The 19670-nt window shown below is 47.4% G+C and overlaps 1 protein-coding gene across 9 annotated transcripts in view; it reads left to right on the forward strand.

Annotated features, from left to right (window-relative positions):
- The window catches only part of ATXN7L1 (ataxin 7 like 1), a 248188-nt gene that overhangs the window by 166430 nt on the left and 62088 nt on the right, over positions 1 to 19670 (forward strand). Inside the window, exons 1-2 of one of the 9 annotated variants that reach the window (XM_029927404.1) lie at positions 18239 to 18348; positions 18982 to 19259. The exons of 5 other annotated variants lie outside the window; for them this stretch is intronic. In XM_029927404.1, coding sequence (XP_029783264.1) covers positions 19235 to 19259 — 25 coding nt within the window. In that variant the 5' untranslated portion in view covers positions 18239 to 18348; positions 18982 to 19234. Of the gene's footprint in view, positions 1 to 7677; positions 8091 to 17186; positions 17223 to 18238; positions 18349 to 18981; positions 19260 to 19670 lie in introns of those variants that run through there. 3 more of the 9 variants (XM_029927414.1, XM_029927444.1, XM_029927423.1) reach the window with 3 other exon arrangements.

Below are 19670 nucleotides of genomic sequence, written 5' to 3' on the forward strand. Positions count from 1 at the left end.
AATTAGCTTTGGAATATAGATCCTGTCTCTCTTGTACTTATCTTGCCGTAGAATGGAGAGACCTGTGTGTATCCTGTTTCTCCCAGAGAAGCAAGACCCATCCCCTTACTGCTTGGGGATTTACTCTTCCCCTTAATTCCATCAGAGAAGAGAACATGAGCCTTACAAATAAAACCATAAGCCCTTCTTTTGCCTTAAAGTGCATTAATGTAAAAATTTTCCTGTAAAGATTCAACATACCCTTCTTTATAAGCGTAGAACTCTTTGGAAAGTTTGAGAAGACATCATAACCAGTGAGAGAGCCAAAGGTGAAAGGGCCCCCATAAGTATACCACCTTGTTAATGCCTAGCCGTAGCAAGCGTTCCCATGGCAACAGTCACAAGCGAGGTGAGGATGGGGGTGGTGTGCCCCTCCCCAACAGAAGCACTGTTTTGCTTATCAATGTGAAATTTTATTTCTTCAAAGTGAAAATTGCTTTTTTTCCCTTATTATGAAGTAATAATACATTGTAAAAACTGCCCAAATTTTGGAAACTATAAGAACGTAAATATTTTGGTGTAAAGCTTTATAATCGTGTTTCTATGTGTATGTGTTTGTCTATGTGTTATACATGTGTATCTGTATGCATATGTCTTATATTTTAAAAAATAAAAGTGGAATCCTATTATAGACATGGCTTTGAAATCTGCCTTTTTTTTTTCATTTAAAATTGGTGTGGACACATTTCACTAAATATAGATCTACATCATCGTTTTTATAGCTTCCTAGCGTTCCACGGAATACATGTGTCAGCAGTTTACTTCGCCAGTGCCTGATTGCTTGTTATTTAGGTCTGGTTAGGGGCACAGTACTACCCCTTTCAGTGTAATTTTTTTTTAAATCAATATAAGATATCTACTCCTAATGTGTATGCATGCACACGCGCGCACACACACACACACACACACACTTAGAATCCCACCAGGGATGATTCCTTTATTAATTTATTAGCCAGTGAACTTTGCATTTAGGTGGAAAGAGTTCTGATGGTTGAAGCGTAGAGCAGGGGGAGCTAGTCAGCGACAGGACAGAGGGCAGCTCAAGGCCGGATGCCTCACTTACTTGCCCAGTAACCTCCTCGAGCACCAGAGCCCAGATGTGCTCACTCACCGAACAGCACTGCTGTCGGAGCTTCTGTAGTTTCCCAGCCCTTCTGCCGGGAAAGGGTCTTATCATCAGAATACTCCTTTCAGGAAAGAAAGATGCATGTTCTCATGCAGGCATTTCCATGCTGCACATCCAATAACAACTCGGTATCGAGAACTCTGCCGCTGAGGAAGCTCCTTGGGAACGTGGCCAGGAGCACTTGAAGAGCCCCAAGTGCCATGGGGCATCCACGGGAGCAGCTCCAGGCTTTTCCTGGGAAACGGCTTCCACTTAGCTGTACAGGAACCTAGCACGTTTGATGGTCTGATGTCCAAGTTCGGCACATTAGCACTCTGGGCAGGACTACGGAGGCAGGCCTGCCAATAAAGAGAAGTGACACCGGAGTGCAGGAAAATAAAAGTGAAAGGCACAAAGCGGGGAAAGCAAGGCCCCTTTTGTGCATAGGCAGATCGCCCTGCACACGTTCTCAGCATTGCAGACTGTGGGCACCACCTGTGACGGTAAGGCAATCAGTTCACGGAGTTCCGACCAACATTTTTATTTTATTTTTTTTATTTTGAGAGAGACAGAGAGAGCACATGTGAGTGTGAGCAGGGGTGGGGCAGAGAGGAAGAGAGAGACAGACAGATAGAATCCGAAGCAGGCTGTGCACTGTCAGCACAGAGCCAGACTGGAGCTCAGTCAGTTAAGTGTCTAACTTCAGCTCAGGCTTGATCTCACCACTCGTGGATTTGAACCCCGTATCAGGCTCTGTGCTGACAGCTCAGAGCCTGGAGCCTGCTTCAGATTCTGTGTCCCCCTTTTCTCTGCCTCTCCCATGCTCATGCGCTCTCTCTCTCTCCCTCGCTCTCTCAAAAATAAATTAAAACGTTTTAAAAATAAATAAATAGAAGAGTCAGACGCTCAACCGACTGAGCCACCCAGACGCCCTTGACCAACATTTTAAATGGTGGAATACAAGAGAAAGTGTCACAGTGTTTTTTACTTAGAGAAGATAAACGTTATCTTTTGGAACTTTGGTCACATCCGTGTGCTCGTGTTAAGGCAAAGTGTAAAATTTATGACTTCAGGTGGATCAGGGTCAAGGAGTTTGAAGACTACAGATGTAGGGCTCTGAAATTATCAGCACTTTATAGCAAAGTTTAGAACGGAATGCCCTGAAAAGTGATCTTGAGTTATCAAAAAAAAAGGATCAAATAATGTTCAAAGTCTACCATTTAAGAGGACAAAGTACAGTGGGATGAAGATCTTTTGGAAAGACTTCTGTTACAAAGTGCCTCCAATTTTTTTGAAGATTTAGTGTTTTAAATTTTAAATGGAAAGCCTTTCTACCGTCTCCCTAACTTGAATCACAAATATAACTTTTAAAAACACAAAATCTGGGGTGCCTGAGTGGCTTAGTCGGTTAAGTGTCCAACTCTTGATTTCAGCTCAGGTCATGATCTCACGGTTCCCGAGCTGGAGCCCCACGTCTGGCTCTGTGCTGGGATTCTCTGTCTCCCTCTCTGCCCCTCCCCAACTTGCTCACTCTCTCTCTCTCTCTCTCTCTTTCGCTCTCTCTCCCTCTCTCAGTAAATAAACTTAAATAAAACAAAACCAAAATTTGACTGGAGGGGAGGAAAAAAAGAAACCTGGAAAATACAAAATAATATTTTTAAATACTTAATTAAAATAGGATTAATTAATTAAAACACCAAATCTGAGATATATTTAATGTGAAGGCATTCACCTTTCAGGTAAACCTAATAAGGTGTGCATATTATTTGGGATGTGTGTTAAGAGGAATTTCACTCATTCATTCAAAACATGTTTTACAAACTCACAGCAAGGCTTCTATGCTTGGCTAGGTATCAGCCTTCAAGATAAAAGAGACTTAGGATTAGCCCTCCAAGGAATTTACAGTCCTCTAGTCCAATTCTAGTCAACACACGCTTTAAGCCATTTTGCAAATTGTGTACAATATGGCTAAGGCTGGTTGAAATTGATATTCTCCTGAAACCCTGGGGTTTGTGGCCTTCATGTGGGTATAACCAGCCCCGTGGTTTTGGTCATGAGTCCACATCAAGAAGGATTAGGTCAAAAGGCAGTCCCAGGTCAAATCAGGAAGGCTGGCACAGTTATTGTAAATCCAGGCAAAAGCAAAGAGCCTTGAGCTGGGCTGCAGGTCCTGACCTGAAAGTGTGCAGGGCAAGGTCAGGGGCAAGAACCCAGCTGCTGACATGCTTATCATGCTTTCTGTCTCCTGACACCTCAGGCCTCTATCTTTTTTTGGCTCCATCCTTTTCCTGACCAGCTTTCCATATATCCGGGCCATGTTTTGAAGACCTTACTGGTCCCGGACCAGCTTCCTCCTCTTGTACGTACTCGGATGCAACTCCCTTCCCTAAGGGGAGTCCAGATGCCCAGAGTGTGGGCCCAGGGTCCTGACTTGGACTCCATCCATGCCAACCTCCTCCTGGACATACTGTCCTCACCAGCTTTCCCAAAACCCCTGTATCCATCAACACAGCACTATTTGGCTGGTTTGTGGTAGAACTGCCTCTGTTAAGCACACACCAATACTAACTATAAGTTTCTGCTAATATTCCATGTCCCTCTCTTTTACTAATTGGATCATTTAATTTAGATTAATTTGATACTTTTACTAATTTGATAGTACAGATTTGGTGGTCGTGCCTCACAGATTTTCACAAGTTCTGATTTTAAATCTGTCTCCCCTAAATATGCCAGTGCCTGTCAGCCATGTGTCCCACTTTTTGGTTTTAAAAAAACAGTGTCTGGGGCACCTGAGTGGCTCAGTCGGTTAAGCCTCTGACTTCAACTCAGGTTATGATCTTGGGGTATGTAAGTTTGAGTCCCACGCGGGACTCTGTGCTGACAGCTCAGGATATGGAGCCTGTTTCAGATTCTGTGTCTCCCTCTCTCTCTGCCCCATCCCCACTTGCACTCTGTCTCTCTGTCTCTCAAAAATGAATAAACATTTAAAAAAAGTTTTTTAAACGGTTTCTACGCTCTGAGGAGTCACAAGTTATGTGGAAATATTCTACACACTTTGTATCTTATAAGCAAATGAGTTTTCCTGCTGAGACTGTTCTCATTTACCCAGTCCCCATATTCTTTTCAGGCAGCATGGATGCAAATGTCATGTGGTCACCAAAACAACCTCAGATAAACCAGTGAGAGGCGCCACCTGTCATTCCCCCAATGACAGAGCCTCTCCAGGCACCAGGAGCTTGTGCCTTTGATTGGTCCTCACCATCTAGGCTGCTTTAGGCACCTTGAACATAAAGTCCACCTTGACACATAGCTTCTCTGGCCTTTGGTTCTGTGTTTCGTTGTGTTGTGTTTTCAGGGGGGGAGGAGGAGGAGAGGTAGATTCATAGGACAATGGCCCAACACTCAAGAACTTTGTAATCTTCACCTCCTGCCTGTCACCTCTCCTGCCCTCCCTCTTCAGCATCTTTGGTCATGGCCCTGAGCACTTGGGTTCCTGACAAATGTCCCCATTCACCCTTACAAGCCAGGTGGCCATCTGCAGGAGCTCACTACCACTTTCCCTTGGAGGAAGTTCCTCAAACCTGCAATGAACTAACTCACAGTGTATCACAGAATAGTAATACCATTTTCTATCAAGCTTTAAGTGTGCCCATGTGTCACACACAAGGAACAGGGACCCTTCATTTGGTCCAGTATTTTCCATGGCCTGTGCCACCAAAGACCTCAACAGAAGCATAACTCTGATACACAACGTTGAAGAAGACATCCACCAAACCACGTGCTAAGCCACATCCCTCCTACATGAGACAGCACACCTGGGAAATGTACATGGCATGATGCACAGCTTGGCAAGCCTGCTGGGACATTCCACTTGGTCTTCTCCCCAGACTAGGATTAGGTGAAGACCCAGGGATTAGCACGTGGGGGAACTAATCCAATCAAAGAAGGATGTGGTAGAGGTGGTTCCTTCCCACTGAAATAGGAGCTCTGGAGAACCGATGCCTGAAGCCCCCAGGTGTGGAGGGGACTTCCTGTGTTTGAGAGTTGCTATCTGAACCTTCTACAGAAAAAACATGAAGACAGGGAGTTCTGGGAAAATCTAGTGAGATGATGTGATTTTCTAATACAACTACTTTTGTAGCCTTTATTAGTTCGATCATTATGTGTTCTGAAAGCATGATAGAGGCAAGCAAGAAAGGCCAGGTTAGGAATTAGGAGACCCAGTGTTATGTACAATTTGCAGTGTGGCCTCGGGCGTGGTTTGTAGCCTCTCCAGAATCTCACTGTACTTGTCTGAAAATGGGAATAATAAAGCCCGTCACTTTGAAAGTGCTTTGTGAACATAACGCACCCCACCAGTGCGAGTCGTCCATCGTTCATGAGACTGAGACCAAGACCTCTCTGAGCCTCAGTTTTCCTCCTTGGTTGAATGGGCTCTGCCCATTCAGGGTGTTTCTAAGGATCAAATAGCATAATGTGCATGTAAACCCTGGAGTTCTTCGTGAAGGGCACGGCTCAGATACGTGCTGGTGTCAGTTGCCAAACCAGAGGCCAGGGCTGGTTTGAGACTCATTTTGCCTGACCTGATCCATCTCTCTGGTGGTGGCCCTTCCCCCATCCTCCACCCCCCAGCCCAAACTTCTTCCTCCCCAGCTCCTTCTTTTGTCCCATAAACGTTACATTACCTTTGCTCTTCTCTTTTGATCTATTGGGCAACTGCTGTGTTTCACTCCAGGGGGGCTCCATTTCAGATCCCAGAGAAACCCTGTCTATCTATAATTCACAATAAAATGGGGTTTCCTTTGGGAGGAAAGTGGGAGCTACCATGCGTGTGCATGTCCACCACCATTATAGTGGTGACCCCCAGAACCAGAAAAACAACACTTACTCTCCAGAATAAACATGGATATGGCCCAAGGTTACAGTAGCTTTTACAAACAACCTGTTACTACTTACTTTTCTCTAAACCTCTGGAGTGGGGAAGTGGCAAGGTTTTATTCTTCAAATCAAAGACAGGTGATAGATCGCATAGACTAAGAAAGAATTCCCTGAAAATTTAAGCAAATTGGCATTTACTTGGGCAATTAGAATTGCAATTGAAGAGACACAGATTCAGGAAGAAACCTGGACCACATACTGAGGAAGACAAAGAGCGGGCAGGACTGTATAGTCGAGGCTGCGAGTAGAGTTCTCCTTCAGATCCTCTATGCAAAACAGGGATTGAAACTAGGTTAGCTGGGATTGGTTGGGTTCATATGCAGATAAGGGAGGGAAACTCTGTTCGTTGCAAGGGCTCTTTTTGAAGTGAAGAGTGAAGATGATTCAGGTGCCATGAGGAGGAGGAAGTTAAGTCCCAGCTGAGGGCTTGCAGCTGGCTGAAAGGTTTTTAAAAAGTTCGTGGTTCCTGAGAGAAGGACGTGCATAAATTCCTCCTCCCTTATGGCCTCCTGACCCCATTTTAAAAAGAGACTCACTTAGGCTTGCTTGCTGCATTTTGAAATCTTCTTTGAAAGAGAGGTAGATATCATAGATAGATCAATTGATCGATCAATCGATCGATGATGGGAGAAGGGCTTGAGCCCACTCAGCGACTTAAAATTTTTCACTCTGGGGTTCCTGGCTTGCTCAGTCAGAAGAGCATGTGACTCTTGATCTCAGGGCTATGGGTTCGAGCCCCAAGTTTGGTGTAGAGATTACTTAAATCAATTTTTTTATTTAAATAAAGTCAAAGTAACAAAATTTCTCACTCTTACATCTACACTTCAGTTCTCTTGGAATTCAGTTCTCTCAAATCCTCAGATGACTCTAAAATTTTATCTGGTTGATTGTCTTGGTCCTAAAATGAGACCATGCTTCATGCATTCTGGGAAAGAAATGGAAAACCTTGTTAAATAAGCGACGTAAGCATTCCTTTTTATTTTGCCCAATGAAAAGACTTTATTCACTGTCACCAGAAGAACACAGGTTGCAGGCCTGATGGAGAAAGATTGACCCTATCAACCCTAAACTCCAAGGAGACAGGGAAACCTTTCTCAGGACCAGGTCAAGAAACAGCCCAGGGACACTGCTCCCTCTGTTTGCTTCCTGTGTGGCTCAGTGATCTCACTGCCCAGTGCAGGGAACTTGCAAGTCCCTTTCCTGTGTCCTGAAATCTCCATTCAGCACGCCCCCCTTTTTTTTTCTCCCATGGGATTTGCCAACTTCCAAATTCCAGTGCTCTTGCAGTTATCCCCAGATGCGCACCAAGGCCTCAGTATTTGCAAAATCTCTCAAGTCAACCTCTAAGTAAAAGATGCTTCAAGGAAGTACCCGGTTCCTTCGGCCTACTAACTGCAGTGTGTCATGTGACACCTGCCCCTCCCCCTCCCCCCACCGATTCTCTCCGAAAACCCCCACCCACCCCACCAATAAACTAGGTTGACGTCTGTCCTTTATCTGCCAACATCTACATTTCCTTCAAGGTGGTAATCTTTTGCTTTTGTTATTGAAGTTCTGTTTTATTCTTGTTACCCAATTGCTTTGGAGCCTGCATAAACAGTTAACAAAAACACGGCGCACGAGGCAGCCGTTTCGCTTTCTGTGCTTGTTGTTCTTGGCACCGGGTCAGTTCTATGAACTTCTGGTGTCCAACTGCTAGGACCTGAAACTCTGTGTTTAACAAGTGCCTGTAGTCAAAACAGTTGGCGTGTGCAAGCTCGGACGCTGGTACTGCTGCCGCTGGCCAGCCCGTCCCGGACTGTGCAGAACACCGAATCACGTTGCCCCGTTTCGGGGTTGGGCTGTTGTTGTTTCGTTGCTGGGTTTGTTGTTGGTTTTTTCTTTTATTTTTTTTTTCCTCTTTTTTTGTGATGGCATCCGTGCTAATCTGGATCTCTTCAGGTTCCAAAAGTACAACATGTTTACAGTCGACGTAGAATCAGATTAAGTTGGCAGCCTGAGTCTCTCTGTAAGTGGTTTTAGTTTACATTTCTTCTGCTAGCAGGATGTTTTGCATAATTTTGCTGATCCTGGGTTATTTATAGACTTTTTTGAAGAAACGGGGATGCATGAGAGTTTTCTGTTCTAACTGTGGAACGTGAAATCCGTTTCTGCTCTGAGGGAAGGCGGCGGGCATGTGCAGCCGAGGGTTATTTTAGCTCTTGAAAATTAATTTCTCCTCGAGGTCACTTGATAACATTCCGGAGCCTACACTCCAATCCACTGACATAAGATACCCTGATAATTGTCTTAGGACGTGTTGTTTTCCTTTTAGTCGGTCAGAAACGGAGCAAAATGAAAGTCATGATGCCATTTCCTCCGGGGCGCTCTGGGAGGGTGGATGCCGTGATTGGGTATTGTTTCAACCGTCCGAAGTGGGTTTGCGGGGGTTGTTTCGTCCCACCTGCGGGAGCCGTGTCTGCTGGCCACCGCAGCAGCCTGCCCAGAAGCCGGTTGGCGGGCCCCACCGAGAGCCTGGGGGAGGGGCAGAGGAAGGACGGCCGCCGGGAAGTTAGTGGCTACTCAAGTTTGCCCTCATCTAAACGACAGTGATACTCGGGTGTTTATAACATTAGGAAAAAAAGTCATCTACAGGATGGCATTATGGTTAATGCATTATCCATTTGATCTTCTAGCCTGAGGGTAGCACCTTTGGGGGGCGGTGTATGAATGGGAAGGAAATCTGGGCACGTTCGAAACCATTACGCCAGGATGAACACTCTATGAAAGTTTCCCATAATATTTACTAGAACAGTTGGCTAAAAATTGCTCTGCTTTGCCCACTGAATGGTTTTGTGATTAAATCATCCCTTGATAGCGTTGGTGAGCACCTCCCATCTCAGTGTCGACTGCCCTCGGAATTTGCATGGGTAAGTAGCACGTTCAGCAGCATAATGAGTGCAGAGTCCCCAGTCTAATGGTCCAGGAGAACGCGGTAATTGAGACATTTCATTGTGCCTCCAGTTAAATATTTTAAACCAAACAAATCGAAAAGGAGGGAGAAACTGGTAAACATCGTTTGGACAGTGAGTGTGAAAGGCCTTCTAAGTGGGAAGTCAGTTCTGATCGGGGTCCTAGGGACCCTCTCACACAGGTCCACATCTCCTCTCACCCCCCCTCCCCCACCATCATCAACTCACATCCGCAAGTGAAAATGGATGGCTGAGATGGAAATTTCCAAGGTAGTAAAAGTGTCGTGGTTGTAACTAAGTGCTGCCAAGAGTCTATTTCTTTTTCTCCTCCATGTTTTTCTCTATAGGAGAGTGGGTTCTTTTTTGGTGGTGTTTTTGTTTTGTTTTGGTTTGGTTTTTGGCCTCTTCTAACCTTGCAGACAATGATGATGAGGCGGTCTTGCTTTTGGTCTTCCCGTTTGGAAATGCCCTCTGCTTCCTCACAGTGGCTCCGACGCACTGGGGAAGAACAAGTTAAGCCCTTTGGTCCCAGCAGAAAGAGGCTTGCACAGCGGGCCTGGGGAGCTGGCACTCAGTCCCAGACGTTTATCCATCAGACCTTCGCCTCCTCACTGCCCCATCCAACCCCGTGAACTACATTGCAGATGTTAGGAGACCTTTTGTTCTAATGTGATTCTAATCTGCCCCCAAGGATTCGGCCCCTACGCTTCCCTTTTCCTCCTGTGTTACGTTGAGCTAGGACTTGAGGCTTACGGTTTGAAGGCCTCGGGTTTGAAGTGAGTGTTGGTTTGAGTGCCTGTGAGCTAGCGGTGATTATGGGTGCTTTGTCATGTAAATAAGCTTATAGCCTGAGTGACTGAAGAGACCGAAGCCAACCTACTGACCTTTATGAGAGTGTTGAAGCAGGATGGGCAGTGATTGCGGAAAGATTTCCGGTCATCCTGCTGCCCCTGGGCTTTTGCATTTGAATTAGCCAGACCCGCCCACCTTGGGATTCTAGAGAAAAGAAAGCCATTTGCCAGCCCCCTAGACTTTGTCGCCCCTCCCAGGCCCTCCAGACATCTGCCCGCCTACACCTTTCAAACACCTTCCTTCCTTATTTTGGTTCCCTCTGCCAGTCTGGAGAGAGCTGTGGTTGCATTGATAATTAATCTGTGTCTGGGCCCCTTAGCAGCAGTTAGCATTTGTGGATCCATCTTCTCTCTGGGCCCCAGGGAGCGGTTCTGCTGGGCCCCACACTCAATGGGAAGCCCAGGGGTGGCAGGGTCCTGGAGTCTGCCGGAGGGCCAAGGCACCCAGGCAGTACTTGGAGACTGGGTGGGTCCCTGGCCAGAGGCAGCATTGGGCCAGGTGGCCTGAGTTGGTTTGTCAAACCTGTAAGAGTTTACTGACTCTCCACACTCTGGTGATTACCTCTCTCTGCTATTTGCCCGCTCATCCCCAAGGTCTTAAGCTTTTCTGGAACAGCAGCAATAACATATAGATTATGCAGAATCCCCAAAAGTAAGAGGCCAAACAAGAAAGTAAGCCAATGGAATGAGTAGGTTACTCCTCAGCTGTGGCTTAGACACCGGTTTCAGACCAGCCGTTTGGGAACCAGTTGACTATCTCAGCCTCAGGCAAGGCAAGCAGGATTTGCCAGTTGTCAAGGACCAGTAGATTACCCCCACTTTGACCTTGCTACAGTTTGCCATCAAAGTGGCACATCCCAGACTGAGGAGGGAGATGCATTTGATCTACAGCATGTCCGAGGTTAGGAGTCCCTTGTCCCCTGTCCTCCGTACTATACTTTTTCTCTCCAATCTGGTGAACAGGAAGGACCTTTAGGTAAATCAACTAGCAATTAATTTGCTAGGGCTGTTATAACAAAATACAACAGCCTGGGCATCTTGAACAACAGAAATTTAATTTTTCACAGCTGTGAATGTTAGAAGTCCCAAGATGAAGGTGCCAGCCACGTTGGGTTTTCTCCTGAGGCCTCCCTCCTTAGCTTGTAGACGGCCATCTTCCTGCTGTCCTTTCATCAGGTTGTTCTCCCCACTCCCACCCCTTGCATGCACACACCTAGTGTCTCTTCCTCTTCTTATGAAAGGACTCCAGTCATGTTGGATCAGGGCCCACCCTCACTGGACCTCATTTGAACTTAATCACCTCTTTAAAGGCCTTATCTGCCAATTCAGTTGCATTCTGATGTATTGGCAATTGGGACTTCAGTGGATGAATTTGGAGGTAACGTAATTCAGCCAGCCAACTGAGCCTGGTCACACCTCAGCCCCATTCATTAGCAGCATCAGAGCTGCCATGATGTAGAGGTTCATCTGTGACTTGTTCCTGTACATGCAAGTGTATGGAATCAGGCACCATCTCTCTGTGCCAGTGCATAGTCAAAGGGAGCACAATGAGAAAAAGACAAAATATGTTCCAAGTCACGAGACGAAGTCACCAGTGGCTGTGAAAAGTCCAAGTTACCTTTCACGTGTCCTGTGATGATTTTTAGGTGACTTCAGCAGCCCACTCGTCTTGAGGAAGGCTGTTGGAGGGGTGGATTGAACAAAGGTAGCTCGAATACCAGGGGGCCCCAGAAGTCATCTGACAGAACGTGTTACCTTCCCTTCTGGGCCTCTTCCTCCTGGTGCCTTTCTGGGCAAACTCCCTGATCTGTGAATAGATTCATTGGCATGATCTTCTCCATGTCCTGCCAACAACTATGTATATATATTTAAATCTGCCCTCAGTGTTCATTCCCTCTGGAAGTGGGAAACCAGCCTTCCATGGACTAGGAGAGGAGAAATTAGCCAGTTATCATCTCCCATTTCAATGGCTGCTCTTTTCCCAGGGGCCTATGGTTGGCCATGGATCTCCCTCTCTCTTCCCTTGCTTTATTGAACATCTTTGACCCAGAGATGGTAGGGGCCAGCAGGTTGGCCTTTGATAGCTCTTTGCAAGAATCTTCCCCCAAGATCTTTTCTCAGTAAAGAACATTGTTCCCCGAGGAAGCAACCACCCTCAGCCAAGACCAGGGTAAGGTGTCAGAGGCCCATCCTGAGAATGGCAGACACCAAAGCCTGGTGTTCTTAGAAACTGCCATTCAGGACAGAAACCCAAGGATGAGTTGTGGGCAAGCCACGGGGGACCCCAGCCCTTCATCACCGGCCGAGTTCCTGCTGCAGGTGACTCAGGTTCTGGTCTCCACGAGGGGACCATGGAGAGAGTGTGTTCCTGCAGCCTAGTAGGAGGACCCATTACCCTTCGTGAGCCAGCCTCGATTTTGCTCTGAGACTAAAGAGAAGGGGATTGCTGTAGGGAGAGGAGGTCAGGAATCAGCTGCTCCATGCTAACAGGCCTGCCTCTGGCAGCCCAAGTGCCAGTGGAGGTGGGATCTGGGTTATTTCTAATGGTAATAATCATAAAACTGTTCTTTTATGTTCACATAGCCTGACTCAACTTTTAAGCCTTTTTTGCATGCCTGATCTCATTGGCTCCTCCTCATAGCCCTGGAGGGGCAGGTATTGTTAACCCCAGAGCTTGGAAATTCTGGAAGGAGAGCCCGGGTGGAGACTCCAGCTCCGGGACGCCAGTGCTCCTTCTATTGATTTCAGCTGCCTAATGTCTGTATTTGGTGAGGTAGTTTGCAAATTGGAAAACCAGGTGTGTGTGTGTTTTTTTTTTATTATATTTCTTGTCATTTATAAAAGCCACATTCAATTGCTCACTAAAAACTGTTATGCTTAAGCTTTACCATGCTGGTAAGGGGAGAGCTATTGTTAGCCCCGCTTGTCAGTTGCCCCTGATCCTTACTAGGGAAGATGAAGAAGTGTGGGCCAAACGACACACCTGCGCTGAATGGTCACGAGCGCTATTCACAGGCCATTGTCACTTGCATGCTTGGCCATGTCTTTTTCCACATTATAAGCAAGGGTTTGGAAGAAGAATGGTATTGGTGGCAGGCCTATCAAGTTTTCAGGTGCCAGATTTGGAAGGGTGAATGGATACATTAACGGTAGAACAGTAGACTAAATCCAACCAGATGACACTTTTAAAGGACACCTGTGGATATGCGGCTTGGCAGAAAAATGTGTGGAGTGACTTAGGGGTGATACAAGTATCAAAAATAAAAATTCTAGACTGGGGACGAGGCGAGGCACTTGACTCTTGATTACAGCCCAGGTCATGATCTCACAGTTGATGAGAATAAGCTACACTTTGGACTCTCCACTGACAGTGAAGAGCCTCCTTGGGATTCTTTCTCTCTCCCTCTCCCTTTGCCTCTTCCCTAATCACACATGTTCGATCTCTCTCTCAAAATAAATAAGTAAACTTAAAAAAAAAACTAGGTTGGATCTCTAGCTACATCAATCGGAAGATAATGTCCAGGATAGACAGCTAGGATCTGCTCAGACCCCATCTGTAATGTTCTCTCACCTGAGTTCCACAATCTATGAAGGACAGACAGTAGAGCCAAAGAGGACACAGGAAACAGAATAGTGAAAATGATGTTTTATGAGGAAGGGTTTAAAAAGGTGCCTAGCTGTTTAGCCTGGAGAAAGATTTCAAGGAGCAAATATTTGGCAAGATGTCCCATGGAAGGGAAATAAGACCTGTTCAAGGTGACCCCTATAGAGAAGAAATGGGATTCATGTGGGCATTGCAAAGCAGCTCAAGTAAGGGGAGGACACTCCAACAGCCTTGGAACCACCTTGCTGTCTCACCGGGTGCATGCCTGGAAGGTCCCATTGGCACTGGGGCCTGCAGGGAAAAAGCAAGACTGGGTTGCCCCATGGCCCAAGTGCTGAGGAGGCTACCGCAACCCGAGAAAGGGGCTCACAGGGATTAGGGGAGTGTGGGGCTTCTTCTCTCCTGTTGGGAGTCTGTTTCTCTGCCCCAACCTCAAGGTCTAAGACCTGGGTGCCTTTGGTGGCAATGATGATTCCATCACAGGAATGGTGATCCCTCTGATGGAAACGACAGCTTTATCAGAGACGAGGGACTGGCAGAAGGGACTGTGTCTCAGTACCTGGCATGTGTGTGTGTGTGTGTGTGTGTGTATTGCATTGTTTAAAACAGTCACACTTCTTCATAGACCTGAGTTGGCCTTGTTTGAGAACTACTATCTTGGAATGCCTGTGAGCTGATTCCTACTGGCCAGCTTAACTACCGTAACTAAAAAATGACCTCCTTTAAGTGATTCCAAGAAAGGCTTTGTTTGTTTGTTTTTTAAGTGTTTATTTATTTTGAGAGAAAGAGAGGCAGAAAGAAAGGAAGAGAGAGAATCTGAAGCAGGCCCCGTGTTGATTTCATGAACTGTGAGATCATGACCTGAACCAAAATCAAGAGTCGGTCACCCAACTGACTGAGCCACCCAGGTGCTCCCCAGGAAGGGTTTTTAAGGAGACTCTTGAGTTATCCTGAAGCAGATTGTTTATAATGATGCTATGAACATTTGTATGTAAGGATTTGAGTACATGTTTTCAGTTCTTTTGGGTATATACCTCCACATCCTTGCTAACACTTGTTTTTTTGTTGGGTTTTTTTTTTTTTTTTGGTTGTTCTTGGTTATTTTTCTACATATGGCCAGTCTAGTGGGTGTGGAGTTGTATCTCATGGTGGTTTTGATTTGCTCCCTAATGACTAACAATGTCGAGCATCTTTTCATGTGCTTGTTGGTCATGTGTATTCCTTCTTTGAAGGAATGTCTGTTCAAGTCATTTGTCCATTTTTTACCTGGGTTGAACCTGCATGCTTCTGTATTTAGAATTAAGGCTCTAAACTTCCTATTCCTCAGACGCCAGAACAGTAGTATTAATATTGCATCTTTTTATCTTAAACCACCTGTTTGCTGAGAACATAGGCCACCAACTTATTACTGGGCACCTGAGATGACAGGAGAGAACAGGGTGAAAGGGACAGGGAAAGGTGCTCCAGAAGGATCACAGGGCTCTGGGAGAGTTGGCCCATGGAAGTTGTTCACATCTGTGTCCTCCAGGTCATCCTGGAACTCAGCAGAGACTAGGAAAGCTGTTGACATTTGTCTCTGGAATGACTCTGGCTTGCGGGCCATGGAGCCTGCCTTTTCATCGTGCAACATCCAGCAGGCCTCACCCTGACAGTCCCCTAAGCAGGGAAGTGTCCCTATGCTCCCTCGACCCACTGGCCTCGGGTCTGGAGGAGAAGGCTCACAGCCTTACCCAGGGGAGCAGACTGTCCCCAGCCAAAGCTGCAGGTGATGGAGAAAGGGGGGCTTGATGCTCCCTCCAGTGAAGCTGGATCCAGCAGGTGGTCGGGTCACCTCATTCCCCCCGGCCCCGTTCCAAAGAAATGGACTGTGGAAACCAGTGCTACTTTGCCATCCAGCACAGCCCCCTCCCAGTCAGAAATGGATTGATTCTCCTTCATTCTGGGAAGAAACTCTTTACAGGAGGGGAAAGGAAGCCAAGAACCCGGAAGCTCAAAGTCATGTTCTCTTGAATTATTCTTCTGGGGAGCCTCCCTCTCCCTCTTTCTTATGCTCTTCAGTTTCCGAAGGGATGGCTCCACCATGGGACAGTCTTACAAACGCAGGTATGCCCTGCCCAGCATATGCCATGTGGCCCGAGATGATTGCATCTCCCCACGGTTTGAAGTTCTCCCCAGAAGCCTTGCCTCTGGTCCTCATAAAGCTTTTGTCTCTTAAGAGTTTGTTTTCATTTTTCCTTAGTAGACAGCATATATTCCTTAGGCAGGACTGACTTAAGGTTTATCAGGTAGTAGCCAGGTTTTGCTAAGAAATGTTGGATGAAGCATGGGAGAGATCTCAGTAGAAGATAAAACTTTGCCATGGTTTTTTTTTATTGAGGTGAAATTTGTATAATAAAATTAAGTATTTTATATGTTTTACTTCTTTATTTTGAGGAAGAGAGAGAACCTGAACTAGGGAGGGGCAGAGGGAGAAGGAGAGACAGAATCCCAAGCAGGCGCCATGCTCAGTGCAGAGCCCAACGCAGGGCTCGATCTCACAAACTGTGAGATTACTACCTGAGTGGAAATCAAGAGTCAGACCCAGAACTGACTGAGCCACCCAGGTGCCCCACAAAATTAATCATTTGAAAGCGTACAATTCAGTGGCACTGAGTCCATTCCCAGTGCTGGGTAATCATCACCTGCACCTCGTTCCAAAACATTTTCATCAACCCCCAGAGACCTTACAACCATTAAGCCGTCACTCCCCACTACCTTCTTCTCCAGCCTGGCCATTGCTGAACTGCTTTCTGTCTGTATGGATTTACCTACCCTGGATATTTCATATGAGTGGAGTCATACACCATGTGGCCTTTGGTGAACCATTGGGGTATTTTTGGGAACCATCCCTCCCCCCCAGACTTCTTGCCAAGATAAAGGAATCAACTTTCTAAATTTTTTTAAATGTTTTTTATTTTTGAGAGAGAGACAGACAGACAGCAAGCAGGGGAAGGGCAGAGAGAGGCAGACACAGAATCTGAAGTAGGCTTCAGGCTCTGAGCCGGCAGCACAGAGGCCGAAGTGGGGCTCAAATTCACAGACTGCGAGATCATGACCTGAAGGCGGCTGCTTAACTGACTGAGCCATCCAGGCACTCCAAGGAATCAACTCTATAAATATCCCAAATGAATGAAAACTGCCTGCTAGGATTAGTAGTTAAAAAGACCCACAGAAGTTCAGCCTTTATAATGATGTCTTGACTTTCCAAAGCAGAGGGCCAGGCATTGCCGTGGACTCTGCCCATCTGGCTGGACGGGCCCCAGGGGGAGGAGGAGCCTAGAGGCCTGAGCTCCCTCCTGCTACCGGGACCAGGCCCTAGGGTACAGTGGCTTCAGGAACATGTGGCCATCAAGCCCGGGGGCTGCAGCAAGGCCCCCGGCCCTTCCTAAACCCAGACTCTGCTCAAATCAGTCTTGGAGGAGTCCGCTGCCTCTGACCACACCTCGTGTGTGTGCAGTTCAGGAAAACCCAAGTTCATCTGCCAAATTCAGGATACAGCCCTGACTGTTCCGGGCTTTTCTTTCTGCCTTTCCCTAATCGCATCTGGGCGTGCTCTCTTAAAGGGGAAGTGGTGCGTTCTGACTGGCCAGGGCCCTCAGCCAGGAGCCAGGAAACGGCTCCCACGAGTCGCATTGCCCAGCGTGTCACTGGCTCAGCCTCCTTATCCAAACGGCAAGGCTGTCTCCCCGGGATGTGTAAGTGTGAGCACAGGGCACGTTGGCCACACAGGATGGCGTGGGGCTGGGCCCAGGTCATGGAAGAGAGAGCCTGGCAGGCGGAGCGTGCTGTCAACCCACCATCCATTTAGCAAATCTGAGGTGTAGCATAGACAGCGTTGTGGGGCTGTGGGCTGGCGCGGGAGCCAAGACAGGGCTGAGGCGTGCAGTGGGGAGAGGAGCTGCCTCAGAAAGAGGTCAGGAGTAGGAGGCTGGGTTGGGGACCAGTCTATTTTGAACAGCCCTTCTGCAGGCGTAAGCCTCGGGGCCAGCTAGGAGCGCAGTGGAAAATTTTGTAGCACACACCTCTCCTAGTGTCGGGAACCTCACCAGCCCGTCACCCCCCTCCCCACTTCTCTGCATTTATGTGCAGCACCGATGACACTTTATGGGTATATCTACTCAGCAATTATTTCTGTCCTTGTTATGTTGTAATTTGGGTTGAGAAATATTTCAGGTCTCTTGCACTCAAACTTCTAAAATTGCTTGACACTCGCGACCTGTGCTTTCCCTTGTTTCCTACTTGCGGGTGGTCCTCGGTCCCATGTGTGCACACTGTGGGCCCTGGGCGAAGGTCGGTGGTTTGCAGCCCCCTCCATGCTCCCCCCTGCAAGGCAGACTGGCTGGCTTACTCGGGTGATTGGCAGGGTACCTGGCCTGGTTTCTAGCTCGGGTTTTGTTTCCTATGTGCCCATGGAGAAATCAAGGGGGAGGCTCACACATGCTCACGCCCACAGTTCCTAACTCAGTGCCCCGAGAGAGTGACTGATGGTAGGAAAACAGACCCTTCCTATATGTTCAACTCCTCTCTGCCCTAGATTTTTGTTTGTACGGGGGTGATGGTTGATCTTAAATCATGGAAAAAGCTTTGTTTTCCCCCAAAATAATTTAGACCTTTTGCTCCTACAGAAGGGGGCAGAGGGAAACAGAAGGAGGCTGGGGAGAGAGGGGGGGAAAAATGTGTCTCTGTACTCACATATTGACAGGGCACAGCCACACCCCATTTCAAGACAACTTCCTGTTTGCCACTGCCAACTGCCACTCCAAGGAGAACAGAAATGGTTCCGTTATTAGTGGCTGCTGCGGGACCCCGACAGCCTGTGGGGTGAGTGGTTCTGAGTGACTCTGTGAGCTTAGCAGGGAGTGGAGGCTTTGCACCTTCTATTGTGGGAGGTTGTGGCCCTGCACTCGCAATTGGAAATAGGGACAGATGGAAACCAAGCAGCTGTGGCCTCTCCTCACTCAGCCTCTGTTTTCAACAGCGTGCTCCCATAGGATTCTTGTAAATGGAATGGTTTTAATTCAGGGACAGGGAGAAGGTAGAGAACTACCCACTTAGTAAAACCACTAGTTGCATTTTTTAAAAAATCTACATTTGCATGCATGTGGGGAAACTTCTAATAAGTGAGTTGGTGCTGTGGTAACTGCCTCCTGTGCGTTACCACCAAGTCTCACAACACTCATTTCTTCAACACTGAACACAGTGAGTGCCTATTAGGGCGAGACCCAGGGCCAAATGCCAGGGACAAGCGTGAGTAAGACACCTGCCCTGGAGGTGCATCTAGTGACAGGACGCCCAGGCCGGTAAACCTGTGATGACATGTGATGTGGCGCAGATAGGGGGCTTTCGGGTGCTATGGAAGCACCTGCCCCCTAACAACCTTATAACGTGGATGTTGCTGTCCCCCCATTTATAGGGAAGGACACTGGGGCTCACGGGGTTATTTTATCTGCCTAGTCACAGAGCTAATGAGTGACAGAACTGGGATTTGAGCCCAGATCTCTCTGATTCTGAAGACAGTGGTGTTTGGTCCGCATTTCCTGTGACTCCCAAAGCTGACCCAGAGCATGAGAAATCCCCTCAAGACCTTTAAAAAAATACAGATTTGGGGGACCCGGCCCTGCTGTCCCAAGAGCGAAGAATCCTCCGCAACACCAAGTGGTCTTTGAGATGTAGTTACAGCCTGGACACTTGTTCTGCCTTGTGCTTCATGATCCTCCCTCCGTGGCTTACAGGTATGGACAAGGATTTTTTTATATCCTTAGCCCAAGGCATCCCGGGAAAGGCTCCTGGTGTTGCCTCAAAACAGTATTGGGAAGATTTGGTCCAGCCGTCTAGGTGCTTTAGACATTGGGAATCCCTGTTTGCGTACCCTCTCCCCAAAGACACACCAGCCTATGCCTCCTGCTCCGCCCGACTTCCGGCCACCTGTTCGGCCTGTCCCTCCGGTGCCCCCAGGGTGAGGAGGACGTCAGCTGTGCCATCTTGAGGTAGAATCCAAGAACTTATCTTGAAGCTGGAAGTCACCAGCTTCCATCTAAGCTTCGGCGGCTCCTGCATTTGAACTCAGGACCCTGTGTGGTGGGTACGTTGGGTGGTTATGGGAGGCAGTCGCTCTGGTGGAGAAGTTAATACCATGCAGCGGG

Source organism: Suricata suricatta, chromosome 2, assembly GCF_006229205.1.
Source record: "Suricata suricatta isolate VVHF042 chromosome 2, meerkat_22Aug2017_6uvM2_HiC, whole genome shotgun sequence".
Lineage (NCBI taxonomy): Eukaryota > Metazoa > Chordata > Mammalia > Carnivora > Herpestidae > Suricata > Suricata suricatta.